General features: G+C 56.7%; 4 protein-coding genes across 4 annotated transcripts; 2 read left to right on the forward strand and 2 right to left on the reverse strand.

The window, feature by feature from the left end:
- The first annotated feature begins 108 nt into the window (after positions 1-108).
- Positions 109-540, forward strand: F5144DRAFT_580946 (uncharacterized protein). The gene has a single exon (XM_066789406.1). The coding sequence runs from the start codon at positions 287-289 to the stop codon at positions 503-505; it is 219 nt and encodes a 72-aa protein (XP_066639334.1). The 5' UTR covers positions 109-286; the 3' UTR covers positions 506-540.
- Positions 541-1302: 762 nt separating this feature from the next.
- On the reverse strand, positions 1303-3452 carry F5144DRAFT_334443 (uncharacterized protein). The gene is made up of 3 exons (XM_066784155.1): positions 2293-3452; positions 2037-2232; positions 1303-1975 (listed from the first exon to the last, which is right to left on the reverse strand). Exons 1-3 carry the CDS (start codon positions 3144-3146, stop codon positions 1451-1453), a joined length of 1575 nt encoding a protein of 524 aa, XP_066639335.1. The 5' UTR covers positions 3147-3452; the 3' UTR covers positions 1303-1450.
- A 1008-nt stretch (positions 3453-4460) lies between these two features.
- Positions 4461-10896, reverse strand: F5144DRAFT_550267 (CLN3 protein-domain-containing protein; the record flags this gene model as incomplete). The annotated part of the gene is made up of 6 exons (XM_066787629.1): positions 4461-5195; positions 5317-5370; positions 5469-5701; positions 5814-5989; positions 6435-6450; positions 6540-10896. The coding sequence occupies 6 exons, from the start codon at positions 10894-10896 to the stop codon at positions 4461-4463; spliced, it is 5571 nt and encodes a 1856-aa protein (XP_066639336.1).
- Positions 10897-24658: 13762 nt separating this feature from the next.
- On the forward strand, positions 24659-27301 carry F5144DRAFT_334578 (uncharacterized protein). The gene has a single exon (XM_066784157.1). The coding sequence runs from the start codon at positions 24987-24989 to the stop codon at positions 27009-27011; it is 2025 nt and encodes a 674-aa protein (XP_066639337.1). The 5' UTR covers positions 24659-24986; the 3' UTR covers positions 27012-27301.
- The last annotated feature ends 624 nt before the right edge of the window (positions 27302-27925 follow it).

Below are 27925 nucleotides of genomic sequence, written 5' to 3' on the forward strand. Positions count from 1 at the left end.
CTCTCGAACGAGGCGGTCCATTGGCGGTGAAGCGAAGTCGCATGGATGCTCAGCCCAACCCCGGCCCTAAACCCTTGGCCTTCCCGAAGGCAGCCACATTTCAATGCTTGCCAGCGGAAGAATGGGTCTTTTTGTAGGCTGTTGTTCGCTTGGTGGCACCAGTCCTTGCTGTCCAAAAGCGAGCGCCTGTGGGAGAATGGATACCGAAGAAACTGGAAGGTTAATTTTGGAGAGAGTTCGCCGATCCTTGTCATGGTCTCCCAGCTGGGATTAACCTTCACCATCTATGGGCAGGTGGGCGGCCGAACTGATTTGGAGGCTGCGAGGAGGTTTCGTCGTGCTAAATCGGTATCTTGAACCCTTGGCCATACAAGCGTCGCAGTGGCTTGGGCATGACTCGGGAAAGAGAGGGCTTGAACTCTTGACGCTGTCATTACTCGGCATCTCAACGTCCGCTCGTGGCACGAATACCCAGGTCGGCCTGGTAACCCATCAGGACGGGTGAGCTGTGCCCTGTGGGGACTGGGCTTGGAAGAGCTTGTTCGTCTGTTCCTTGTGCTTGGCAATGCCAGGGAATGGGGTCCATGTTGCTGACTTCTGGTGTCTGATTGAGCGATATTAAAAGAGGATGCCCTCCCTTGGGAGCTTGGTGCCAATCGCGACGGGGCACGTTGTTGCCGTTTTTTCCGTTAGTTATTTTTTAACCTTTTCATCGGACGGTGATTGTTTGTCTTGAGAAGGATGCAGAACCCTGCCTATGGGCTGAAGGATTAAGATTTCAGGGTCCTCTGTGTGCAGTCAAGAAAGGAAAAACCTGGGCGATCCTTCGAGACTTGATGCCGCATAGAGATTGTAGTTACTCATCAATGTTTATTTTCTGTTTTCCTTTGGGAAAGAGAACTTGAATGAGTAAGTCCTTGTTAGAAGATGCCTGATATCCGGGTCTTATTAATATTTGGGTGTACACGTAGGTGGTTAGTAGATAAACGGAGATGGTCAAGCCAGACTCTTAGCAAGCCTGGGTAAGAATACTCGATTTGCCTTACACTTACTAAGCTTCGGGTTTACCCCTTGGTTGATACTGTATGCAGTTACGCAGCCGTCTAATCATCGACTCTGCAATGGCATTGGTTTGATTTGCCTCAACAGCAGACTAAGGTTACCTAGGTACGTACCGTTTGTTGAGCCCACAGTCACATGGCGCCCCTCTCAACGGGTTCATCGAATGACTGCTTCAATCACGCTCGGGGGCGGATGGGGCCGGCCTAAAAGCAAAAACGTAACACCGACCTGGGTACCTAGGTTGATATTTCACTTCCGTCCGATATTATAAGGAGGCGGAGATGAGTCCGGCACATCTACGAGTACCTTTTGCTACTAATCATCCAATATACATTGATTATCATGAATCATATACCCCACGCTCATGAAATTACACAATTATAACACCCTAGATCTCAGCACCGCCACCGCAAGGGCCCGAATGCGTATGCCCAGCATGGCCGTGAGATCCTCCGCTGCGCTTGAGCATACGGGCGCGGTCGGCATCCCACCTCCTCGTCTTCGTCTCCACCGGGGGCAGGGTCTTGAAGCTGAGGGCATACTTGGCCACCGAGTCGGCAATCGCCTGGGTGTTGAGCAGGTACGCATCCAGCGCCAGGTTGTTGATGTCGTCGCCGATCTTGTGGTAGTTGATGTCGTATGCGACGCCGGCCTCGCCGCCGAACAGCTTGGCCTCCTCCTCGGTCTTGAGCACCTCAGCGCCCGTGAACAGGCCGCCCGAGGGGATACCGTTCTCAATGAAGGCGGCGTAGTCGGAACGGCCCGAGAACTCGGTGGGCACCGAGTTGCTGTTCTTGCTCTTGAAGAAGTTCTCAAAGTCCTTCTCGATGACATCGGAGCCGGCGGGGCCCGTGAGGTTGAAGGCGTTGCCGTCGCCGTCGTAGATGCCGTAGATGTAGTTAGGACTGGCGATCTGTGCAGATGTTAGAGTAAGCTTCGCGGGCCGTGAGGTGAATCGGAATAGACGTATTTACCATGTCAAAGTTGAGATAGGCGCGGATCTTGGCCACCTCGGTGTCGGAGCCATTGATCGAGTTCATGTAGAAGTACGAGCCGAGCAGGCCGAACTCCTCGGCGCTCCAGAAGGCGAAGCGCACGGCGTTCTTGACACGGAACTTGGCAAGTGCCTTGGCGACGGTGAGGATACCAATCGTGCCAGAGCCATCGTCGCTAGAGGTTATCAGCATTAGTAATTCAAGACTAGGAAACCGTGGTAGCAAAAGAACTCACTTGATACCCGGGCCGGCAGGCACGGAGTCAGTGTGTCCACCGAGAACCAGCACATTGTTGTGGTCACCACCCTTCGTCTCAGCAATGACGTTGTAGCTCACGCGCTCCTCAACCAGCGCATCAATCTTGACCGTGGCGGTCACCTCGCCCTGGGCCAGCTTCTCCAAGATCACCTTGGAATCCTCTTGGCTGATGCCCACGACGGGGGCATACTCCTTGAACGGCTCACCCAGGGTGCCCGCCAATTCGCCGGCCTCGTTGTTGTAGATGATAGCCGCCACAGCGCCGGCCGCCTTGGCGTTGATGGACTTTTGGCTAAAGGTGCAGCTGCCACGCGAAATGAAGGCGATATTGCCCGAGACCTCGGCGGGGTAATCAGCGGCGTCGCAGCCTAGGTTGGTGACGGCCACGAGCGGCTTGGTAGCCTCACCGCCGGGGGTGTAGGTCAGGGTATCAGCCTGGATGTCCTCGCCGTCGATGGTGAGCGAGCCCTTGCCCTCCGAGTAGATTTCGGTGAAGGGCTGCTTGACCACGTCGTAGTAGTCGAGGCCCGTTAGCGTCTCGTAGAGGTAGTCAACGGTGGCGTTGTGGCCGCCGCCGCCAAAAGCGCGGTTGCCGCCGTGGGCGTTGGCGATGTCTTGGAGATCCTGGGAGCCGGCGACCAAGTCCTCGATGTTGATCAGGGACTGCAGCTTCTCCGAGTTGACGAGGGCAGGCTTGGGGCCACCCGGGCCACCCGGGCCACCTCCGCAGCCGGGTCCCTTCGGGCCGTCATGTCCGTGGCCAGGTCCGCCGCCGGCAGTTGCCAAGGCGGGGACGGCGAAAGCGAGGAGAGAAGCGGTGGAGGTCCTCATCTTGAATCAACACAACAGCCAGGGATATGTCGGATTAGAGTTGAGGCAAAGGGTGGGGGTGGGACAAGGACAGTCAACATCTCAGTGACCGAACCGAGGGGATGGCCCTCAATATGTATTTCTCATGCGGCCTGCCTTGTTTTTGTCCCCCTGCTCTTTCATCCCGACTTTGACCGTGGTCACTGTGGTTTCCGAGGGTCGCATGTCAGCAACATGCCGATCGCTTCGCATAACTGAACATTGCCAGCACCACACAATCTCTCCCCTTGTTTGCGCCTTCTGGAAACGAATTAATTGACAGCTGCACGCCATTCAACAGCGACATCGCGTCTGGGCGCGTCCCGTTGTGGCAGCTGCTGCCCTGCTCGGTCGAGCAACTGCCTTGTCCAGTAAGAGTTGGGGGCCCTGTCGTGTCCCGCCGCTAGGTCCGCAACGGCAGGTCCCAGCGATGTGCACCTGCAACGCCTTCAGCCGGTGTGGAGGTGATCTGGGCTTGATAGGGTTCGGGGATGCGGGGCAATTAACCCCAACGATGGGATTGACCAATTGAGTCGCAATGGTTCCTCCTTCGGTTGGGGATGCCGAAGCTAAGATAACTTAATTTGTGCCTTCCATGGCTGGCACTTTCCCGGTTTCCCGATTGCCGCGATTGTGGAAGATGGTGCAGGAGCGACTGGAGCTGGTGCTACCCACCTGCTCGTCTTGGAGGAAGTCCCGCCTGGGCACTGTTGACGAGGCATCTCTTGCTATTTGCGTGATCGGCGCTGGCGGGAAACCCCACCTCCAGTTATCTGTCCCCGATCACATGGCGTCTCCCCACTGAGGGGGCTTGGGTGTCCATGATCGCAACACCACCATGTGTTCTTCGCAACTCAGAGTAGCAATTCGAGGTCAGATAATTGCAATGAAGACCCTCCAGTCCTACCTGACCCTGCATGGAAGCGGGAGATCAACATAAATGTCTTACCAGACTGTCGGGTTCAGGGCCAAGTCAACCGCCGTCAAATACCTGGTGGGGTTTAATGAAGAAACATAAAAAGTGGTAAGGACGTTTGACGGGCGCCAAATGCTTCACAAAGTTTGGAGACTGAGAGAAGGAATAAAAACCCCGGTTTATAAGAGAAAACCAGCCCCAGCGAACTGGTGCGAAGGGGTCTCTCATTTGGATCATGTTTGACGGGAACCATAGATAGGGCGTATAGAGCCAACTGCGAAGCCTGTACTCACGGCTCGCCATGCGTGTAGAAATTGCACGATATAGCTTTTGCATATACATACACTCTCTATTAGTATCTTGTTAAACCCCTCGAATCCTTAGCTCGCCTCGATCCGCCGGCAGTAATCACGCCCCTGGCTGACCTGCCAACGGCACAACCACACCTCCATAGCCATGCCCAAGAAGCCCGCAATGCAGATGCCGCCGCTATCACTAACCGAAGTCGCCCCCAGGCTGAATTCGCGGTCTTCGGCCGGAACATTCTCCATGATCTCGGCGAAGGTGTTGACGTAGACCGCGCCGCCGAGCAGGCCCTCCCAGAAGATGACGATAAACACTAGGTAGACGGACGGGATGAAGTTGAGCACCGCGTGCAGCGTTAGCAGGACGAGGTTGGCGACCTGAAGAAACGAGGGCAGGTATAGGTGGTGGATCCGGATGAAGGGCGTCGACGATCGCGAGATGAACACGCCAAGCTGGTAAAGGAACCCGTAGAACGGGTAGTACTCCCTGAACTCGGAGAAGGGCGACTGGTCCAGCGGAAACAGCAGCGTCGGCGCCACACCCTGGTTGATGGTGTACTCGGCCACGTACACAAGCAACAACGGCAGCATGTACGGGAAAAACAGCGCCCTCGCCCGCCGCACATTCCCCCAAAACGACGCCCTCCCTATCCGCCCCTCATGATGATGCGTGTACGCGGTAGCCGCCACCGACGGGCCCGGCGCGAGCAGCCCAGCCGAGGCCGCACCCGCGGGCACATCCTCAAGCCCCTCCTCGTCCTCCTCCTCCTCCCCAGGCTCCGCAACGCGCTCATACCCGCCCTTCCACCCCTTCAACGGCCCTCTCGGCAAGATCCCCCAAAACGCCACCACCATCACGCTCGGCAGCAGCGCCCCCACCATCAAGCTCCCCCTCACCCCCAACCCAATCCACCCCGTCAACACCACATACAACCCGGCGCCCACCAACCCCGCCCCTCCCGTGCCACTCCCCCACGCCGCCAAACTAACATGCCCATAATAATGCGTCAACCCCAAAAAGCTCAACTCCCCCCCGCCACTCGACAAACTCGCCAGCACCACCCCCAACAATTTCACGCCCACCGCCCCCTCCACCGGCGCCGCCGCCACCACCAGCATACCCGCACATGACAAAACCACAAAGACGGTGATGCGCACGGAGTAGGGCACGCGGTGGATGAAGTAGGGCGCGACTAGTTTGGTAAAGAAGGAGGGCAGGACGTCGGCGAGCAGGACGACGCCTTTGGGAACGGAGGTGCCGACGAGGTCTTGGGCGGCGGAGAGGACGAGGACGTAGAGGATGTTGTTGATGAGGCCTGTTGGGTGGGGGTGGAGGGGGTTAGTTTGGGGGGATGATGATGGGGTGGGATCGGGGTTATGGTCGTGGGGGATGGTGGGTGTTTGGGGGAAGGAATGGGGAAATCGTACCGAATAACCAGAAAGCGATCACCGCCGAGACATCAGTGTTGCGAAACATGTTGGACAGGCGGGCGCGGTAGAGGGCCCACGACGAGGATGGGGTGCCCGGCAGCGGGAGCAAGCCCGACGTCGAGGGTGAGCGGTTCATGTTGGTTGTTAAGTATTTTTGATTGTAAGAGTACAGTCTAGCGCTATGTTCCAGCCGCCATCGGGTTTTTACGTGTGACGCGGCAGTACAGCCGCTGTCGGGACGTGCGTTGTCTGGTGATGATTCCGGAAGATGACGTTGGAGTGGGAAGAGGTCAGCAGGCACAACGCAGGCTCGGCAGGGGATAAAACAACCCGACCCAAGCCGAGCCGGGGCAGGCAAAAAGGGTTCCGCCGGCAGGCCACCGAGAAAGCGACCCTAACCCTGATGATGACTTTCAGCACTGCATTACCTACCCTAGCACAACCACCACCAACCATTCTCCAACGGCGAGAGAAAAAGGGTTCGGTTACTACAAGTCTAGCTACACAAAAGAGAGCCCTCGCAACGCTATGCTATGCCAAGACCAAAACTAACGTCTGAGAAACGAATAGGCCGTTCAAGCTCGCCCAACCCGTTTCCACCCTGAAAGCCCCTCGTACAGTCTATCTTCCTCCACTATTACCACAGTACAGGCCGACGACAACCACCCCTATCTACAAGCACCAAGCTCACCATGCCCGTGAGAGGCCATCAAGGCATCACACCCTGCCGCCACCGCTCAACCATATCCATATGCCCCTGGCCGCCAGGCCCTATCGGCATCGGCATCGGATACCCTGCCCCCTGCAACGGCAGCGGTAGCGTATTGACGCTCATGTTCGCAGCCGCAGCGTTCTGATACATGCCCAAGTTGGGCGTCGAGCCGCCATACGCGCCCTGCCCCATACCCATCCCCTGCGCACCCATGAATGTACTCGATCGTTGCTGTTGGTGCATCCCCAACATGCCACCCCCGCCATATCCCAGCCCCGACTGCACTCCAGTGCCGCCACCACCATCGTTGAACCGTCCTCCCAAGTAACCGCCGGCGTGGCCACCAACCGACGGCGCGGTCAGGCTCGTAGGCATCTGCGCCCGCATCGCAGCCATCTTGATATCCATATCCTGCCGGTGCCGGGCGCCCTCCGCCTCGCGCCTCATGCGCTCCTGTTCGCGCGGGTCCATCATCATGACCCCGCCGTGACCCACAGCGCCCAAGACACCAGCCATGCCAACCGTCGCAGCGGGGCGGACCGGGTCGGCACGCGTGCCCACGGGGGTGGCTGCGCGGTTGAGCGTGCTGAAGGCCATCTCGCGCTCGCGCGCCTCACGCTCGCGCTGGAGACGGCGGCGGCGCTGGCCGAGGGTCTCTTCCTCCTCCGGGACAGGCCCGCCGCTCTCCACAGCGCCGTCACCGTTGGTATCGCGGGACGCGCCGCGGCTGTGCGTCAGGTTGGCGCCGAGTTTCTGGGCGTCTCCCTGTTCGTCGGGGCCGAATTCTCGCAGCAGCTCCGCTGAGAAAGAACTGCTGACCGGCCTGGTGCGCGGGAGCGGGTTTTCGGCTGCCAACCGGGCTCTGCGGGCTGCGAGGGTCTCGCCCTCGATTTCAGGCTCGCTTCCTTCTGCAGCGGAGCCCGGGCGGGAGCCGAGCATAGAACCGGCGCGGGATCCGCCTGGCTGTGGAAGGGGCAAGGTGAGGCGGGATTGCGACCGCATGCCCATGCCGGGCATTTGGCTTATCCGCTTTTGGAACACCGCCAGTGAAGTTGGTGCCTGATCATCCACCCTGCCTTGTAGCCTGTCCCGGCGCCGACTCAGCGGCTCGTTCTCCTCTATCTCGCGACGTTCCATCAAACCGAGAGGGCGGTGCATCTCACTCATGAGCGTGCTGATGTCCATAGTCAACCGGGTCGAGCCCCCAGGGGCGGCGGTCTTTGCGGCAAAGAGCATGCCGAGGGGAACTTCCTCGTCGTCTTCTTCCTCCTGCTGCGGGGTGGCCGTCGGGTCTTCCCACGCAAGCATGACCCGTTTGCCGTGTCGGGCCTTCCGCTCCACCTGGGCCACTGCGTCTAGCTCGAGAAGGGTGCTGCGCATGCCATCAGTGTGATGAAGCGGGCGAGTGCGTAGCTTGTCTTGCTGCTTGCGCAGCTGCAGTTCAGCAAGAAGCGTTGTGGGCGGCCCCTGATAAACAGGCTCTTCATCCTCGCTTTCCGTCTCGGTTTCTTCGTCGTCGTCCGGAGCCGGTTGGTCGGGTGACGCACTTCGACGAGACCGGGCGTCGTCGTCGTCCACGCTGCGTCGGGCACTCTTAGGCCTCGCGTCGTCATCGGATTCGTCGTCGACGGGTTTGGGACCGAATAGAGAGAACCGGCTGGCGCGCTTCTTCTCTGGATTCACGTCCAGGAGATTGCTGCTAGAATTCCTCTTTACGAGCGTCTTCCGCTTGGGCTTGTCCTCAACCCCGTCGAGCATATTGCTTCCGGAGTTCCTCTTCACAAGCGTCTTGCGCTTGGCCTTTTCTTCTGGCGCAGGGGTGGGTGTAGGCGGGGGCTGCGTCTTCTTCACCTTCCTCTTCTTTTCCGGCCCGTATACCTCGGCGCCGAGCTTGCCCGCGAATACGTGGTCGGTGAAGGCACTGACAGGCGCGGCGGCGGACGCGTCCAGAAGACTGTCTAGCGTGTTCATCGCGGAGCCGTCCTTGACATCGATCTTCTGGGGTTCGGAAGGCAAGTCGAAAAAGGCACTCGCACGCAGCTGAGGAGGCATACCGTCGACCCTCGCGATGGGTTGGGATTTGCGATTATTAGCGTCTGCCATCCGCTGAGGTCGACGGAGTTCGCGTTGCTCTGGAGGTGGGTGGATAGTGCTCGCTTCCGACGGATGTCTGGCATGTGCCAAATAATCCGGTCTCTCCGGTTCCATTCCAGAAGGCTGTGGGGTCAAGTCGGCGTCTGTGCTGCACTCCCCGAGCAACTCCCCCATGAAGGGAGCATCGTCATTACTCCTATGCAAGCCTTCGGTAGGATCGGGCAGCCAGACTTGAGATTCACGAGTTGTCTTTGGCACACTGCTGACAACCTGGGACCGGTGGGCGACCCGGGCTGGGGCCTTGGGCTTTTTGGACAGCTTCGGAGGGAGGTTAAGCATAGCAGGAACAGGAGCGGGGTAAAACATCATCTGCTGCCCTGTGCCGGGATCGAAGTATGTCGTAGGGCGGGCGGGTAGAGCGGCGAGAGGTCGAGACGGGGGGTCATAGCGTCCGGGCTCCGGGTGAGTTGCGAGATCTCCGGTATCCGGATCGCAGTGCACGCCGTCAAAATCTCCAAAGGCGGCCTGGGCTTGCTCGTAGGTTCCGCCAGACCCGGATGTTGTTGGTCTATCATCTTCGGCATGGGGCGGCCGATATGGCTGGTAGGCCTGGTACTCGTCCGGCTGGTGAAGCTGCAACCGAGGATTCGGGTCACCGCGGGGATCATAGGTCGTCACAGGCCCGTTCGCTTCCTGGGCGAATTCGGCTTCAATGAACTGATGGGCACTATTGCGTATCGTTTCCTCGACATCTAAAGTTTCCCCGGCCGCCGCGGCACGGTCAGCCTCGTCGAGGGCTTCCCGAGTCAAGGTAGTGGGATGCTCCAGCTCGGCAATCTGCGCGAGCGATAACCTGCTCGCCACACTCCTGGTCGAGGCCTTACCTGGCCCGTGGCGGGGCAAGAAACGGAATTCCTGGGCATGTTCGAGGTCTGCTAACGCCCCAGTCATGTCGGCATTCTCTGGAATGTGCGACGGCATGCCAATCGAACTTGCCTTGCTGCCCGACCGGAGACGACCCGAAGCAGCTGACATGGAATGGTGCGGGCTCATAATAAAGCCTCCCGGCGAATAACCCCCTGAGCGCGCCGCGTTGTTGATTCCCAAAATGGAGTTTTGTCTACTTGCAACCGAGAGCTGAGACTGCCCATGCACCGAGCCGCTATCCGATGTCGATGCCGCCCGAGCACGCAGAATCGACGACCGACGGCTTTCTGACCGCTTGAGTTCGTTGTGTTCCTCGCGAATGGCGTCCTCGATGCTGCTTGTCATAGACAGCCGCTCGGCGGTAGCTTCGAGGGCTGCGATGTTGCCCAGAAAATTCCCAGCTTGAGACAGTTTGTTGGGATCGGGGGCCGGGTGGCTGAGGGACAGACTTGCGTTGGACGAGGTGCGAAGAATCGGCGGCCGAATCGGGGTTGAGGTGGCGCGGCTCCGTCCTTGCGGTTGGCTCGCGGACGGCGTTGGTCGAATCAAAGTGGTGTCGGCGACAACGGTAGAAGGGGGAGAAACAGGAACGGATGAAGGAGGCAAACTTGGAGCATCGTGTGCCTGGGAGGCGCTCGAGATCGGTGCTGACGGATCAGGATTCGGCGTTGCGGCGGCAGTCTGCGGCACGGTGGTGTTTGTGGTGGTTTTGTCTTGGGCTGCACTGGGTGTCTTTTGGTCTGCAGTGCCAAGACCGTCGCTTGCCAAAGCCGCGTCTAGAACCAATGCATCTTTGGCTGGAGAGGGCGATGGGGAGCGTGAGACGGACGGAGAGCGCGAAAGCGTGGGCGACGGCGACACGAGCCCCACCGGGCGTTGGTCTGCGCTTTTTGACCGGAGCAGCTCGTATCCCAATGTGGCGCTTGATTTTGATGCATGGAGCGCCTCAAACGATTCCACCATGGCGCCCACGATGGTTGGGGCGCCTGCGGAAGCGGGTGCAGCCGGGGCCGTGCTGTTGCTGCTGCTGCGGCTGAGGTTCCCGATGCGCCTCAAATGTTCCATGCTCTTGGATGTACTTAACAACCTGCGGGCCTCGAGGGCGCCAGGCGACTTCCCTTCTGCCATGGTCTCGGAAGGATAGAAGTCGCTGGTGTCTATCGACAGCGGGGTGAATGTCTGGTCGGCCAACGCCACGTAGGGCAAGGGCGAAGATGAAGATGGCGAGGCAGGCGAAGCCACAGAGGTCGAAGTTGCGTGCGACATGGGCGACAATGGCGATGCGGAATCAGGGGGATGGCTACTGCCGTCGTCGGCCTGGTCGACGGCGTTGTACCTCACCGCCATGCTGGTGGGAGCCGCGTGTGATAGGGGACCAGCGCTGGACGATATATCGACGGCATGGACAGACGACTTCCTCCTTTCCCCGTGGAATCGCTAATGACCTGGAAATGGCCGGTCGTCAATCGTCAGGTCCAAGAGTCCAAGACCCGCCTGTGCTCCAGGATGTTTATGGCGATTGTGGGTATCGGTGGGTGAAAATCAAGATCTAGGCCGGCGCTAGTACCGTTGGTCCCGCCGATGGGACCGAATCGGCAAGCGCGGTGCGCACTTCTGAGAGGAAAGAATGAAGGACGATCGCGGGTTGGAATAGGAACAGCACAATGGATTTCCGGGTTGGAATGCAAATGTGAAATCCGCACATGGCAAATAGAAGAAACCTGGGAAGCCAAGCCGGGAATTATTGGCCTGTCAAGCTGTGGTTCATCGTTCCTGGGCTATCAATCTCGTTTTATTAATCTCAAGTTTGGCAGCGGCGCCCTGACCTGACACTCTGGCTGAGAACGGCGGGAGCGTTGACGGGTGGCACGGTGGGGCTCGGTGCTGCTTTTTCAACGGCTTCCAAGTTCAGCGCTGCTGCCTTCTCAGGTTTCTCGGATGCCGCCCGTGACCACCACACATCAAAGAGGATGGGTCGCCTGAGCATCAGCACCACACCATCTCCATTATCAAGTCCCAAGAATGGGCTTGCTTGGCCTCGAGGCTCCTTCTTGCCCCTATCACGAACCTGACCAGGTATAGGTAACTACAGGCATTTGATGATTCGAGCTTCTCTTCTTGCGCTTTTGGCTGCTGGTGGCGTTCGCAGCTCCCAATTTTAGCTCTCAGCGGGTGCAACCGCCCGGGGAAGCCCCTGCAAGTCCTCGTTTCCCAGAGATTTCATCGATCCAGCTCAGCTCGATCCCATCAGCCCACCCAGCATGACCTCTCGTTAGTTACTCGAACATGCACGCGAGCCAAGGCAGAAAACTTGCTTTTCCAGGCACGGGAATTCGCTGGCATATTTCCAATCGCACGCCGCAAGCCCGCGGCATCTCTGATCCAACCATCCCAGTCTCAGGTTCTTACAACCCCTGTGCCGGGATTCGGGCGCTGCCCGTCATTGCCGCTTCAGGGCGCCAATCCGGGAGGCTGCCGGGCAGGCGGGTTGTCGGATATCGCGGCAAGTCCATGACATCGGTTAAACACATTGGTGGACAAGTCATCATCATAACACCGTCATCGACCTCAACGAAGCGCTGCAGCATCCAAAACGTGCAGGTTTGGCCCCAGCATTGGATATGCCGGACTGGATGTCTGTGCACTGCGGGACGGACAGCCCCGTCGTCATTGGAACCCACGCCACGCGACTGACGCGACCTCGCCAGGGGCAGTTGACTTAGGCGAACTGCGAGAGTTCAAATTGTTCAAGCTCATAATTCGGTAGTTACGAAACACAACCATGTCACCCTAGGGGAGAGGATATTCAAGGCCCTGGGTGACATCAACAACTAACCGCGATGCCGTCAAACACTAAGCACATCACGGCCCGAGTTTCAATCGACAATTTATCCCCGTTGGCGATCTTGCGGCTCCCTGTATGTAAGTTCGGCAAGAAAACCTGCAGGGTTGTCAACTTGTCGAAAACATTCCCTTACCTCATGGACCGAGGTCTCCGGCCAGCACTTCCGAAAAATACAACTCTACGAATACCAATGGCTCCATGGATTGTTCTCGACGCTGGCTATAAACCGGGTCTCGGTTCCAGACCCGCGCACAAGAATCCAGGAACTGCCCAGAGTTGCATTGGATTGCCGAAGTGCGACGTGAATCTCAAGACTGATCAATGAAGCAGTGCACAACACAGAGTAAATCCCCACTCATGTAAAACTGCCCCAAGATCGCATTTTTTTCCCCGTCTATTATCCGAATGAGTTTTTTCTGCCCGGACATTATCGTCGGCTTTTCCACGGCTATCATGGGCCGGGAAACACTCACGCAATGGGCTCCACCTGCTGCTTCCCGCCCTGTGTCCCAAATAAATTAGTTAGAAACGATGAATATGTATGCAGAGGGCGGCGCGAAATAAGACGATATAGGATGACAACACTATGATGCCCTCGTTCGGACGAAATGCGTTGGGTTGGGTACCTGCATTTCCCGTGTGTGACGGCCCTCAAAAATAGATTACGTTGCTCTCGGGTGTTGCAACTTGCCGTGTTGATGGCGTTCGAGTTGTTTCCATTCCGTGTGTGTTCAACCGCGAGGTTACCTAATAGATAGCCTACTAGTAGCAAACGGACATATCAAGCCGGACGGTGTGGCGCTAAGGTCTTGTTGTGACGAACCTACTCCAGGATCCTATCCTGTTAGGGTTCAGCTTCGTTGAAGGTAATCTCTCGAGGATGCTTAGGTTCGGTGCAGCCAAAGGGTGCACAACAATAGACTTGTCTCAACAGTAGGCTTGCGAGCTTGTAGCGAACTGTAGTTGTGATTGCTAACTGGAGAACTCCCAGAGCTCTCCAGGACGGGTGACTATATACATGTCTGATTCTAGGGTGACCAGTGTGCTCAGTCCGTCTGAGGAGATCAGTGGGCACCGAGCTCACTGGTCTCTTTGTTCCTACTGAGCCCTCCTTCGTGCTTTGATTGGCGTGAGGTCTTAGTGATCAGTGTGCTCAGTCTGTCCAGCCTGGACTTGGCATGCTGAGCTCACTGATCACCCTGATCACTTCCCTAGCTCCCTGATTGGTTTTCCAACCGATTGGTCCGGGCGTCCTGCGCCCCGTGGTCCCACCTGTTGGCATATTCGTGACACGATGCCCCTCCTTCAGGGCTGACGTCCCGTCGGCCGTTTTTCCCAGCCATCTTCCTGAAGTAGAGCCGACAGTCCTTGTTCCGATCTGGTTAGTGATTCCCCATCTTCCTCCACCCCTTCCTCTCGCTGCGTCCGGCAGCCTAATCCTTCATCATGACTGACGGGGTGAAGAAACGAAAGCAAAAACGAAAACAAAAATCCAGCACCGCGCGCCGTCATACTCGCGCAGCGTTATCCAACATCGTTGGTACCGAAATGGTGAAGTGTACTCGTTGCAGGGAAAAGAAGCTTCCTAGCTGCAAGGTTGCCGACAATTCCGACGTTTGCGGCAACTGTCTTGCTGTGGGCAATCATTCTTGCGACGCCTTTGGTTATAGTGATTCCGCCGTCCGTCGCATTGTCGACGCGGAGCGCGATCTGGACGAGAAAGAGCGTGCTGCGACGGAGGCGATCCGTGACGCCAATCGCGCCCTTGGGGAGTTAAACGAGAGAGAGCGTGCTGCGTTGGAAGCGATTCGTGATGCTCGTTCCGACGCGAGTCGGGCCCTTATGACGGCTCTTGAGAAGGCGGACCGTTTGCGGACCCAACGCCTAGCCTTAAAACGCAAGGCCTTGGCGATGTTTGATCAAGAGGGGGAGGTTTTGGCGGAGCAGGAACGTCAGGAGGCTGTTGTCGCGCAACCATCCTTGGGTGCCGTCTCCCCTTCCCTCTTCGATTCCTCCTGGGGTTTAGAGTGCGTCTCTCTTCCTACTCTCCCTGGGTTGTTGTACTGATTGTTTTTAGTTTTTCTTCGGGCGACCCCTTCCTCGCCGGGGTTGATCTGTCCGTGGGGGTTCCTTTGGTCGATCCGGGTTCCTCCGGTGGAAATCCTCCAACTCCTCGGGGCAGTTGAAGTTTGTAGCAGGTTGCCATGAATTGTCTTCGGGTCCGAAACCTGCCCATTTGACCAAATACTCGATTCGTCCCTTTGTGATGCGTGAATCCAGGATTTCTTCGACGTCCCAGAGTTCCTCCTCGTCTTCTGCTTCGACGCCTTTGTCTAGTCGTGCGTTCTTGGGTGCTGGCTCCAGAAGCGAGACGTGGAAAACGTTGGTCCGTAGTCGCATTGTCGAGGGTAACGCGAGTGCGTAGTTATTCTCCGAAATCTTTTTGTCGATTTTGAATGGTCCGATTCTGCGGAAGTCGAGCTTTCTGCTTGGTCGCTTCGTGCGAAGATTTCGAGAAATGAGGTAAACTTTGCCCCCCTCTTCTAGGCGAGGTCCCTCGAGCCTGTTTTTGTCGTAGAACTTCTTCATCCGTGTCCTTACAAATTCTAGTTCTTCCTTGAGCATCGCATGCAGCGAGCTCATTCTGTCGGCTTTGACTGCCGCTCTGGGCACCGAAACATCGGGCCCTTGTCGCAAATCTGCTTCAAAGCCATAATTCGCGAAGAATGGCGTGACCTTCGTGGTCTCTGTGACAGTGGTGTTGTAGGCGAGTTGCGCTGTCGGCAACAGCTCGACCCAGTCGTCCTGCTGGAAGTTGACGTACACCCTCAGGTATTGTTCGACGATCTGGTTGAGTCGTTCCGTCTGTCCGTCTGTCTGTGGGTGGTAAGCTGTCGAAAGCTTACTTCTCGTGCCCAATTTTGTCATCAGAGCTTGCCAAAACTTTGATGCGAATTTCGTGTCTCTGTCCGTGATCCATTCCTCCGGCCATCCATGGACCGAGGTGACGTTGCGGTAGATCACGTCTGCGAGTTGTTCTGCCGACCATGACTCCTTGTAGGGAAGGAAGTAGCTCCATTTGGTGAGTCTATCCACCACTGTGAGGATGCTGTCGTACTTCGTTTCCGTCGCTGAGTCCTTGGATGTCGGAAGCTTGGTGATGAAGTCCATTGTCACCGAGTTCCATGGTCTTTCTGCGACTGGTAATGGTTGCAATAACCCGTATGGCTTGTGTCGCCCTGGTTTGCTTCGTCCGCAGAGATCGCATTCCGCCAGGACTTCTTCTGTCGCTTGCTTGATTCCTGGGAAGTCGTAATTCTGCTTGATCTTCGCAATTGTCTTGCTGATTCCCATGTGTCCTCCGAGTCTTGACTCGTGGATCTTCCGAATGAGTTCTTTCTGGTCGCTGGGCCTGACGTAGGCCTTGTCGTGGTACCAGAGTTTTGTTCCTTCAAGTCGCAATCCCGCGACCTTGGATTCTGGCTCTTCTTGCCATGCATCGCGCTTGTCGTCTGCGATGGTTCCTTGGAAGTTCCGTTCCAATCGTTGTTCCCTGAAGACCGCACAACATTCTACAAACGGTTGCAGAGGTCTGGCTTCGGGATCTTCCGACTGCTGCTGAAGCGCTGCGATCTCATAGTCTTCAGTCGGTTGGGAAGCGTGCCGTAGCGATCCGTCTGTCTGTTGATGTAGCAATGGTGGTGAGGCTTCGGATGTGTTGTCGTGGTGATCCGCTCTCCTACTTAAGGCGTCCGCTCGTGCGTTCTCTGAGCCTTTCTTGTAGTGGATCGTGAAGTTGAATTCGGACAGGAATTCTGCCCATCGAGTTTGTCGTCCGTTCAGCACCTTTGTGGTGGTGAAGTATCGTAAGTTCTTGTGGTCCGTGTACACCTGAACTTCGTGTGTTGTGCCGCTGAGGTATGGTCTCCATTCCTGAAATGCTTCGATGATTGCAAGAAGTTCTTTGTCGTGGATCGGGTAGTTGAGCCTTGGTCCTTCGAGTTTCTTGGAGAAGAACGCAACTGGGTGGAGCTTGCCATCCTTGTCCCTCTGTCCAAGCTGTCCTCCGATCGCGAAGTCCGAGGCGTCGGCTTCGACTTCGAACGGTGTGCTGGGGTCAGGCAGCATGAGCACCGGATCGGCGACGATCGCGTCGCGGATTCGTTGGAAAGCTTGCTCGTGCTCCTGCTTCCACTGGAATGTGGCATCCTTTTTCGTGAGTTCGTGTAGAGGTCTCGCGATGTCGCCAAAGTTTTTGATGAACATCCTGACAAAGTTGGCGAATCCGATGAATCCTCTGACTTCTGTGGCATTTGTTGGCGTGGGCCACGTCCTGACAGCCTCCAATTTCTCGGGTTCGATCTTGACCCATCCTGGGGAGATCTCGTAACCCAGAAACACTGTCTTTTTGACATGAAACTCGCTCTTGTCCTTGTTGACTGACAACTTGTGCTCGTGCAGGGCATCCAGCACCTGCCGCACGTGTTCCTTATGTTCTTCGAGTGTCTTGGAGTAGATGAGAATGTCATCCAAATAACAGACTGCGAATTTATCGAGGCAATGTCGAATTGCGTGGTCGATGGCGGCTTGAAATGTCGCTGGTGCGTTGGTTAATCCGAATGGCATGACGAGGTACTCGTAGTGCCCGTAGGGTGTTCGGAAAGCCGTCTTCCATTCATCTCCTTTCTTGATGCGGATGTGGGCGTAGGCAGTTGGAAGGTCGAGGCGAGTGTAGTATTGTGCCCCTGACAGCTGATCTCGAAGCCTCGCGATCAGTGGCAGTGGGTAGCGGTTCTTCACCGTCTCGTTGTTCAACTGTCGGTAGTCTACACACATCCTGAGCTTTCCATCCTTTTTTGGAACGAAGAGGACTGGGTAGCCTGCTGGAGATGTCGATGGTCTGATGTGTCCAATCTCGAGGTTCTTCTCGAGATAGCTCCTCAACTCTGCGTCTTGCTTCTCGTTGGTGTGGTACACCTTGAAGAACTTCAACTGGGCTCCTTCCTTGAGTTTGATCTCGTGGTCCCAAGGTCCGTGATCAGGTAGCCCTGTAAGATGCTTTGCTGTGAATGCCGGGTGCCCCTTGTAGTCGTCTGGGATCTTCCCCGTTGTTGTATTTTTTGGTGCGCCTTCATAGTACGCAAACTTGCTTCCTGACTCGATGAATGATGCTTCGAGTATCTTGATTTCTTGCGCTGGCAGCTCAATGCTTGCTGCTTCACGTCGACTGACCCATGTTTCGTGTTTGAGCTTCCCTTGCTCGTTGACTGAGACTACGGCGATGCTTTGTTTCTCCCGTGTCTGCTTTTGGTGTCGTGTGCCGCTTCTTCCGGATTCCAGAGTGCGTTCTTCTGTACTTGCTGCTTCCTGCGGTGGGCCCGTAGAGGGGGTTCGTCCTGACCCTCTGCTCATCCGTGGCTCCTGCTCTGCGCGTTCTCCCATCAAGTCGGTTGGATGCTCCCGCGGTTCTCGCGGTCGCAGATGGCCATCTCCCTTCCAACTGATGTCTGGGTCGTAGTCCTTGTGCCATGGGCGTCCGAGAATCATGTCTTTCTCTGGTCCCATGTCCACGATGTCGAATACCACTTGGGTGGTTTTTCCTACCACCTCCATGTCGAGTGGTTCTGTCTCTCGTCGTGCCCATTGTGTGTCGAATGGTCCCTTGACGATGTATTCTTTTTTCTTGATCCTCCATGGGATTCTGAGTTGATTCACAAATGTGGGCGAGATAAGATTCATCTGCGCTCCCCCATCCACCAACGCGAGGGCCTCAAATTTCCCCCACCGCGCTGTGATCCAGAGCCTGTTGTCTGGCTTGGTACTTCGTGCAGCAGCTACTTCGTATTCGTCTGCTGGGAGATCGATGTAAGACTTTTGCTTGCGCCAGTTCTTCCTGTACTGCGCAGCCTGTTTCCGTTGTTCTGGAGTTAGAGATCGTCGGGCCCCTCGGAGGGCCCTGAGCCGTTTCCCAAGCTCTCGTGGTACATCAAGGCGTCCCTATCCGCACCTTGGCTTGCGGCGTCGATCGTTTGGTGCTCCTGGAGCCATTGCATCATCTGTGGCTCCATTGGTTGTCTGTTCTCGCGCCGCTGCGTTCGCGTGGGTCGAGGTTGATTGCGTTGCGCCTGTAATCGCGCGTGCTCCTCCAATTTGGCGTCTGCGTGTACTAGGCAATCCGCCTGTTCGCAGTGACTCGTCCAGCGGGGGTCGTTGCATCCTTGCGGCCAGGCGTTCTTAGGGCTGAACCTGAGCCTGCCGTCTGGGATCATGTCTACCTTCCAGAGTAGTGCTGCGGGGGCGCTCCCGTGGTCGTAGACCCAAGTCGTGGGCGCCGGTTCGCCGCGTTCGTTTCGTGGCCTGACGGGCCAGTGGTTCGACTGGAATTTGGTCTGGAAGTGGTAGCGACATTCGTGTGCTACACACTGGAACCATGGTAGGTGGGCGTGGTCCCTTCGGTGGGGATCCATCCGCGGGTGGTCTTCCTCCATCAGTTGGAACCTCCCGTTCACCCCTCTCAGTCCTGCCGTCTCTAGGTCTGAGGTCGGTTTCCCTCTGCTGAGGTATTGATGCCGGGACCAGTAGTCGTCCCAATCCTGGGCGTCGTGCCCTTGGGTTTTCCTTTGTCTCTGTGCCTCATGATAGGCGTAGTGTGGGAAGCAGACCCTGTCCATGTGGATTTCGCCGAAGTCCGACGACGGCCCGTCCCATGGGAGGTGATCCGTTACGCCCTCCCTGTTAGTTTGTTGGACGTCGTCGTGCAGTCCTTGCACTGCTTGGACCATTCTGTCGAAAGCTTCCCCTGCCTGCTGCTGTTCTCGCGTAGTCGACAGTGCTTCGTCCCTGAGCATGTTTACTTCCGCAAGGAGGCGCTGGTGCTCGGCGTTCCTTCTTTCAAGGGTTGCTTCGAGTTCCTTCTTTTCTTCCTTGAGCTGGAATACCCTTTCTCGCAGGTCCAGGACTCGGCTTCGTAGAAAAGTTAGATTGGAGCCTGGGATCTCCGCTGTATCCCTTCTGGTGCGCCAGAGTCCGTTGTCTTCCTGGACTAGATTGAGTCCCCAATTGTCTGTGGTTATTGCGATGTGAGGCGGGGGTGCGACTTCCCCCCTCTCGTCGTGCCACAAGCAGAGCGCATACTCGTGCTCGGGGATCTGGTCGATGTCTTCCTCGGGATTTCCCTCATCCGAGTCTGTTGATTCGTCGGTTCGTTCGAGGGCTCGGTCAATGTCATCTTCGAGGTCGTCCTGAGTGTAGCTGGCCGCTGCGACCTCTCGGAATCGGACTTCCTTCTTGAGCTCGTCGATGGTGGCGGCTTCCTTTCCCGGAACAGGTCGCCATTCCTTTTTGCTGCGGCAGTCGCGCTTGAAGTGGCCCTTCTTGCCGCAATTATAGCACGTGATGCCTGATTTGTCCTTGGCGCTGTTCTTTCTTCCTGCTCCTTGGATCGCGTCGACGTCCATGGGTCCTGAGTGAGTGCCAGAGGAGGTGCTCTTGTACTGGCGTTTCTTCTTGTCGTTGGCCTTGTGGTAAGCTGCGTCCTTCTTGCCGGTGCGCTCCTGTCGTCTTTCATACTGACGGTTGTCGATGGCGATGGCGCGTGCCATGTAGGTGTCGAGCGTCAGCGTGTCACGTTCTTCCTTGATCAGCTCGTCCTTGACATCGTCCTTGAGCCCGTCGTAGAAGCGTCTCTTCAGGGCGTCTTCTCCCCACTGGACTCGGAACGCCTGTTGGCGGAATTCAGATGCGTAGACGGCTGCTGACTTTTGTTGTCGGAGCTTGATGAGTTTGGACTCTGCCTGGGATCGTTTGTCGAAGATCCCAAAGACTTGCGTGATGGCGTCTTCGAAGTTGACAAACGCCTCGAAGATCTTGTTGGTCTCTTTCTTGCGTTCGTCCTCAATACGCTCGAGATAGTCCCGCTGAGTGGGCTCAAACCACTCGAGGGCCCTACCCTCTAGGTAGGTTGCTGCAAAGAGCACTTTGTCGGCCTCTTCGCCGAATGAGTTGAACCGGAAGTAGGACCGAAGTTGCGTCAGGAACCCCTGGAGCTCGTCTCTCTTGGTGCCATCGAACTTGGGCGGCTTGGCAACCTTGAGATGGTCCTGGCCCCTTCTGGGCGACACGTCCTTGGTTCTCAGCTGGTTGACCTTGGCTGCCAAGTCGGTGAATGCAGTCTCGACCTTGGCGGCGTTGGCGGCAGTGTCAAGTTGCTTGGAGATGCCCTCGATCAGGGCCTTGACCCCCTCGAGTTCTTGCTTGAGGTCGTTGTTATCGACCTCTTCGTCGTCAGAGTCGGGCGTGGGTCTGGCCGGGTTGGACATAGTGCCGTTTGACCTTCAATCCTGAACTGTAACAGAGTTAAAGGGAGTTAGCAACGTGTGACGAACCTACTCCAGGATCCTATCCTGTTAGGGTTCAGCTTCGTTGAAGGTAATCTCTCGAGGATGCTTAGGTTCGGTGCAGCCAAAGGGTGCACAACAATAGACTTGTCTCAACAGTAGGCTTGCGAGCTTGTAGCGAACTGTAGTTGTGATTGCTAACTGGAGAACTCCCAGAGCTCTCCAGGACGGGTGACTATATACATGTCTGATTCTAGGGTGACCAGTGTGCTCAGTCCGTCTGAGGAGATCAGTGGGCACCGAGCTCACTGGTCTCTTTGTTCCTACTGAGCCCTCCTTCGTGCTTTGATTGGCGTGAGGTCTTAGTGATCAGTGTGCTCAGTCTGTCCAGCCTGGACTTGGCATGCTGAGCTCACTGATCACCCTGATCACTTCCCTAGCTCCCTGATTGGTTTTCCAACCGATTGGTCCGGGCGTCCTGCGCCCCGTGGTCCCACCTGTTGGCATATTCGTGACACTTGTCTTTCTCCTCTCCGACAGCACATACACCCTTCAATGAGGATATTGCAGCCTATCTCGCTTTATTAGTGGTCCTTTGATTTCCGGTCTGTTGCTGCTGGGAGAGTTACCCAAAGTGCGGCACGTGGAGGTTCTTGTAGCACCGGCGGTAATGTTGTGTGTTGTTACTACTAGCTGATGGGGAAATCGTGGGGTTAGAGGAGGCAATGCGATAGAATGTGGGTTAATCGAGAAAGGTTTAGATATAATATATCGAGACGTACCGGCTGAAGAGACAGACGTGTTGTGGGTGGCTGGAGATGTAAAGGCTCCTCAATATTTCTTTGTTCTGGAATTAGGGGGGAACTAAAAAAAAAATGAGGAGCGGGAGAAGGACGGAATTGAGCCGGGGAGGCTAGTAAGGATAGATAGTAGCCGCCAGGAGGATGCGAATCGCAAGAGAAAAGAGGCCTGAGACAGGTGGGGGAGGAAAAGACAAAACCCAAGAACCAAAGAGGGTGAAATTTCGGATGAATGATCCCGAGAGTTACATCTACGGACAAGAAGTAGAGGGGTGATCTAATAACGGGGTTCGCAACTTTTGCTTAAACAATAACTTTCGATACACGATAATGGGTACTTGTATTCCACAAACATGCTCTTCCGTAGGAAGTGTCGTGTCTACATATGGTCACGGGGGGTTGCTTGGTGGGAGACTCCTCCGTACTCTACCTAGAGAAGCAAGGCTTCGGTGATGCGGTGTTTCCTAGCACCACCACACACCATCTGCTACAGTACCCGGCCGGACCAGAGACCCAACACCGGAGCCTCGATTGCCGCTAGCTTTTGAGGGCAAACCGCGGCAAAGCCCCTCGTATACGACGTCTTTGGACAACCTGACTGGGGCAAGAGATCCACTAATACTTATACTTGGGCAGGTATCGTTTCATGGCCTGCAGATGGGAGATGCCTTGAACATGCCTGTTCTTCTTGGTGTTCGCGAGCCTCAGCTTTGATGGGTACTCGCTTGGCCCAGATGGAAGCGGCATCGGGGACGGATGGGAGGTTGGCTGTCCTCATCCAGTCAGCAACGACCGGACCATTCGGTGTGCTTTTTGTCACACCAACAGCCGAAGGCCGCGTCAGTGCCCCTGTTGACCTGAACTTGCACCCAACTCCAGCCAGATTGGCGAGTCTAGGCCGGCAGAACGAGAGCAACGGTGTGGAATAATCCCGGCAGGGACGGGTTGCCAAGGCACCGAGACTCTCGAGGTCGCAGACGGTGTGTTCCTCCCCTGGTTCCTCGATCGTTCCCCGCACACCGAGGAAGCCAAGAATCCGGGGTAAAAGTGGACAAGGCCTGGCAGTGCAAGTTTTCTCCCAGATACTGTTGTTTTCCGAGGAGGGAGAACAACCGTTCACGGAGCAGAAGGCGATTCGAGATAACCTATCACACGAATCCCATTCCAGTAAGTGCCCATATGACCAGCTTCCCTGCGCAGCCCGCAGCTGCAACGCAACAGCAAACGGGAGATGGTGTGCGGAGGATTTTATCCATTGGACAGTCTCATGGGATCCCGCTTACCTTATCCGCGCCCGCCAGGAGTTATCGGACCACTGCCGATAGCGCTGGGCGTTTAGGGGGAGCGGAAGAAACTTAGCGGTCAGCGGAGAGTGCGGAAGGAAGCGCGCATTGGCTTCTGACGGCCGGGTCCAATGAGCGAAATCCGGCGGTATCACGAGAGGATGTGGTGCTGCGTGTGGCTTACAAGTCACTGTCTGATCACACACTTGGCGGCAAACATTTCGAAGACCGTGTATCGAAGCTGCTCGACGTTGGCACATCGGTAAACCCCATGTGTAATATGAGGGGAGATTTTTAGGGCCCCTGCTTTGAGGTGGCGTTGGGACCGAAAGCCGGTGACATCGCCCCGGAGGCGAATCCCTCTCTGTCAACGAAGATCTGCCACGTTGAGAACCTTTGCTGTTGATGGTTTGGATAGCCGCAATCGAGGTGGGGGGAGCGGTGAGCACGGGGTATGGGGTAGCATCCCGGCAGCAGCTCACCGGCCCCCGGCTCCCCGCGGGGGTCGGCGTGCTGCGACATTCGCCATCCAATGCTTTGGAAGCGTGATATTTATTTTGCATGTACTGATACATACATGGGTTTTCCGCGGATGTGAGTGAGAAGAGCGAAGGGATTTGATACTGTGTCAAGGGAAGCGGGAAGTGTTGGCCAAGGTCGAGACCATCACCAGCGGACCGTCCCGCCTTAAAAAAACCCCAAGCGAGGCATTGAACCCACATTGGTGTCAATGGTGACTCTTTGGGCCATCAGCGCCCGCTTTAGTGGGAAGAGGTTGGGCTGGCCTGCTGGGTGTCATCCAGCTCTCATGGAACAGGGTGGCAATAGTTATGGAGCGCTGAGCATGAACTGAGCTGTCCCTTTTTTGTGCGAATGTCGGTGCTAGGTTGTTTGGACTGTGCATCCTCCCGAGTCCCAGGGGCACAACGTGGACGAAATCATGATGAGGAGTGGAAAGCTGCTGATTTGTGTCTCCACCGTATCGAGGAACCGGGATCCTGATATTGCCTGTTTTAATTTCGTAACCCCGAGGAGTCGAGCGCGCAATGCTGGGGGTGTTTGTCACTTGACCAAAAATCGTGGCTGTGGCTGAGAGCGAAGTGAGTTTTGGCCGGGCGTCCGTCGGGCGAGTCCCGGGAAATTTTTGGGGGAAATGGACGGCGGTCTGGACCAGGTCAAAGAACTGCTATCGCGAATTCAACATAGAAGATTCTTTTTCTGGGGATTCTTTGAGGACCCTGGATTGCTGAATAAGACATGGTTATCCCATCCATATGACTTGGAGTTAGCAGTTGATCTTCAGTTGGGACGTCAACTCGCCGCATCTGACACTGTGATTCCGATGATGTCAGGGCGTTCTCGTGGCAGTTCGACGCCGGGTGACAGTGACAAGAAGTCGCAGCGCTCCCCGCTCAGACCCTGGGGCAATCCCCGGGAAATAGGGGTATAGAAACCGTGCTCAAAATCATATTCACACGGTGTATTCACAGCACCAGGTGTTGTGGTGCAGCATCCGTTGCGCTCTTATGCCCGAGTAATAGGGGCCAGAGACCCCAGTTGCGCACTTACCTCGTTGTTCAAATTAGACTCGCTTCCAACTCTCAAATTGCCGTATTTACATCCATCTGGCCTGGGGTCTGCCCCCCTTTGTTGTCTTGACCCTCCACCGCCGTTGACGGGAAGGAACACGAGACACAGAATTCACACGGTGCAGGTACTCCAAATCTACCCCACCAACCATCCCACTTGGCCCTGGTCAACAGTGCGAATTGCTAGCGATGTTGCGATACCCGCCTCGGCTCTTGTGACCGCTCCCACTGCCCGCCCACATCCTGGTCCCTGGCACATCGGTCAAGATACAAAATCACTTTGTGTGCACTGCCGACACTGGACACCAGCCAAACCTCTCCTTTCGTTCGAGTCGCAACATTCCAACACGTGGTTGGCAACCAGGACGACAAGAGTTGACCGAAAACAGGCCGAAGAGTTCCGAAAGAGTCCCAATCATACCAGACAATACTTGCCTCCTTCGGAATCACCTTAACTAACACCAAAATAAATTCCTACCGCGGATCCGATACCGACCGACCGCCTGACCAGCACCATAACCGACTCTCCGTCTGGTCTTCTCGCCTATGCTATAACGGCTCCAAGCTTTGAGGCACGATCCGGCATGGCCAATGCAAAGGAGCGGCCGCGGGCGCGGTTTGCTCCTATCCCGATCGAGACCACTTTTGAGCGATACCGAAAGACGATCCCCGCCGGCGAGCTTACACCCAGCCCGTCCCCACGGTCCTTGTCACCGCCGCCCCGAACCCGAACTCGGGAGAAGCGGAAATTTGCCCCTCAACTAGTCGAGTCCTCAGTGCGCCGAGCAAAAAGAGCAGGCGACGAAGGCCCCGCTACCAAGCATACCGACAGGACAGACATCACCCCTTACACAAATCACATTTATGCGCCGAGAGCCCGCAAGCGTTTCGACCATGGGCCACACTCGGAGGAAGCGTTGGAACAGAAGGGCCATGGACGGCGGGAGTCATGCGACGACGAGATTGCTGGCGGCGTCTTTGACCTGGTTGCCCGCGATGCAAAGATGAAGCTCCAAGAGGTGGCCATGAGTGCCTTTCCCAACAGTGGGCAAAGGATAGGTGGTGCCGAGCACTTTTACGTGCGCGAGGGCTCGGAAGACGACAGTCCCCGGGGTAGGCCGTTGACAAGAGGGCCGTGGAACCCCTTGCAGTCCCGGAGAAACTCGTCCGAAGAGGACATCAGTTGGGCCTTCAAGGAGATGCAGGAGCATGCGCAGTTACTGTACCGGATAAGGTCGCGGGACCGAATCGACACGCTGGACCTTGACAACATGAGCATCGACGGCCCTCCGAGCGACGCCATGGGCCTAACGAGGACCCAGAGAACATCCATCGCCAGCTCCCCAGAATGGCCATCACGGCGGCCATCGTCGAGCTCCCTCGGGCCGATCGGAGACTCCCCCATGCCCCTTCTCCGCGCCGAATCCCCCCTCCCGACCATCGGCGAGTCGACAATGCCCTATCTCCCCTCGGAATCCCCAGCGTTCCGCCCGATCGGCGAAAGCCACATGCCGTACATCCCCTCCGCTCCGCCCGGCAAAGCTGGCGACATGCCATACGCCCCGGCCTCCAAGATCCCCGCCGAAACCGGCTTCGGCCGCAGTTCCCCGTTCGCGCCATTCCCCCCCGAGCGCGATATGTCGCTCGAACGAGCCCGCCAGCAGCACCGCCTCCGGCTGAAGTCCTCCCCGCCCATGCTCGGACAAGACCTCACTTTCCGGCGGTGCCCCTCTCCAAAGCAAACCAAGCTCGAACCCGACCACCTCTGGGATGTAGCCACGGGCACCACATTAGAGGACCACAACCGTGACCCAACCGGGGAGCACGGCCTATGGCGCGGGTATTGCTACACCACAAACCCATCCGAGAAACTCGTCCCCGCCGAGCGCCTAACCATGCTTACCACCCCGGCCCCAGCCGCATCCCACAACAACCCCAACGACCCCTTCTCGCGCGACTTCGAAGGCAGCCTAACCTCCGCCCCAGCCGTGACGCTCAGCGAGGAACCAGCCTCACTCCTCCCCAACGGCGCCGCAAGCAGCGGCGCACACTCCGTCCCCGGGATGGTACCAGAGCACCGCACCAAGTCCCACGCGCCCAAGGGCCTGCACATGCTGCAGAACCTGCAGAACCTGGACGAGAAGCTCAAGCGCGAGAAGGCGGCCGCCGACCGCGAGGAGCAGATCGCCGCCGAGTTTGACGAGCACTTCGTCTCGCAGGTCTACAACTACCTCTCGCTCGGCTACCCGGCCACCGCGCGCCAGTACGACGGCGAGCTGGCCAAGATCAGCCGCATCCCGGTGGCGGAGCTGGAGAAGGGGGATCAGGAGTTTATGGAGATGCTGTGGGGGGTGGATGGGGATGGGGATGTGGGCATGGCTGTGGATGGGGCTGCGGCTGCGGCTGCGACGGGGAAGAAGTCGGGCGTTAGGGGCCACCTCATGCTTGATAGCGAGGCTAAGGACGGCGTCAAGGAGGAGGACCGCTGCCAGCGCTGGAAGGCCCTGAAGTTGTATATCTATGAGTGGGCCCGCCAGCATCCCGATCTTAATGCCATCAGCCCGTCGGCGTGGGGCGTACAGGAGCGGAGAGGGAGTTGGGGGATTTAAGAGGGGGGTTGTTGTTGTTGCTGTGTTGGATGGGGGGTGTTGGTGGATGGGGAGCGTTTTTTTCGTCAAGCAAGCTTTGGGCTGCAGGCCGTATTGATGCTTGCGCGCTAAAGCTAACTGATACTTGCCTGGTATCGGTGGGTGCTTGCTTTTCTGGTGAGCACTCCTTTTGCGGCCCGGTGTTATTGTGGGCGAACGCGGGGTTAGTTCGTCCTTTTTCATTTTTTTTTTTTTTTTTTTGTTTCTCTCTTCTCTTTAGTTTCTCCAGTTTCTTAGCATATCTGCGGGGCATGCATTGGCCTGGACGATCTTATGACCCTTTTTTCGATTTTGTGCTTTCTTCATGGTGGGCTGGCGTATTTCAGGTAGCCCCGTGAGAGGGCACCTCTTCAACAGCACCATTCAGGGCCGGAGGGAGATGTGGTAGGTGGTGGTTGCTAGAGAAAATGGGTTGGAGAAAACGAAACCGAGACATCGTTCAAGGGGTTGCAGGATATCTCTGAGTTGAACGGGGCGTAGGGGTGGCTTTGGGCTGCAGTAGAGTCAGACTTTAGATCGCCCGCCTTTTCAGGTGGGAGCCTTAATTCGGCTGTAGATGATGCACTCTGGTGTGTAGGGTTAAGGGGAGGTGATATTGGACGAGGGTTGCTACAAGGTGCGACCTCTCATCGCGATCTTCAACAAGGAGGTGGGCCGCTAGAAGGTAGTTATCTAGATAATCCATTGCCCTGCCGAGTCAATGTTTGATACTGATTCGCATGCTTGTGTCTACCCAGTAACTGGGGGCGATGTTTGCGGATGTGTTGAATAGGGGCCATGTCGCTTATGGTGGGGCTGTCTAAGAGCAGCATTCAGCAGCCACTGGCATGTGAATCTGTGGTGTGCTTACCTCTTATTTCCTGCCTGGACACGGC

The sequence above is a fragment of the Chaetomium tenue genome (genome assembly GCF_020726465.1).
Source record: "Chaetomium tenue strain MPI-SDFR-AT-0079 chromosome Unknown F5144scaffold_6, whole genome shotgun sequence".
Lineage (NCBI taxonomy): Eukaryota > Fungi > Ascomycota > Sordariomycetes > Sordariales > Chaetomiaceae > Chaetomium > Chaetomium tenue.

Excerpts from the sequence above, each read along its gene's own strand:
- F5144DRAFT_334443 (XM_066784155.1), bottom strand. The coding sequence starts at position 3,146 with ATGAGGACCTCCACCGCTTCTCTCCTCGCTTTCGCCGTCCCCGCCTTG. Across the intron at positions 2,233-2,292 it reads CCTGCCGGCCCGGGTATCAA|CGACGATGGCTCTGGCACGA; the intron begins GTGAGTTCTTTT and ends GATAACCTCTAG. Across the intron at positions 1,976-2,036 it reads CCTATCTCAACTTTGACATG|ATCGCCAGTCCTAACTACAT; the intron begins GTAAATACGTCT and ends ACATCTGCACAG.
- F5144DRAFT_580946 (XM_066789406.1), top strand. The coding sequence starts at position 287 with ATGGGCAGGTGGGCGGCCGAACTGATTTGGAGGCTGCGAGGAGGTTTC.
- F5144DRAFT_334578 (XM_066784157.1), top strand. The coding sequence starts at position 24,987 with ATGGCCAATGCAAAGGAGCGGCCGCGGGCGCGGTTTGCTCCTATCCCG.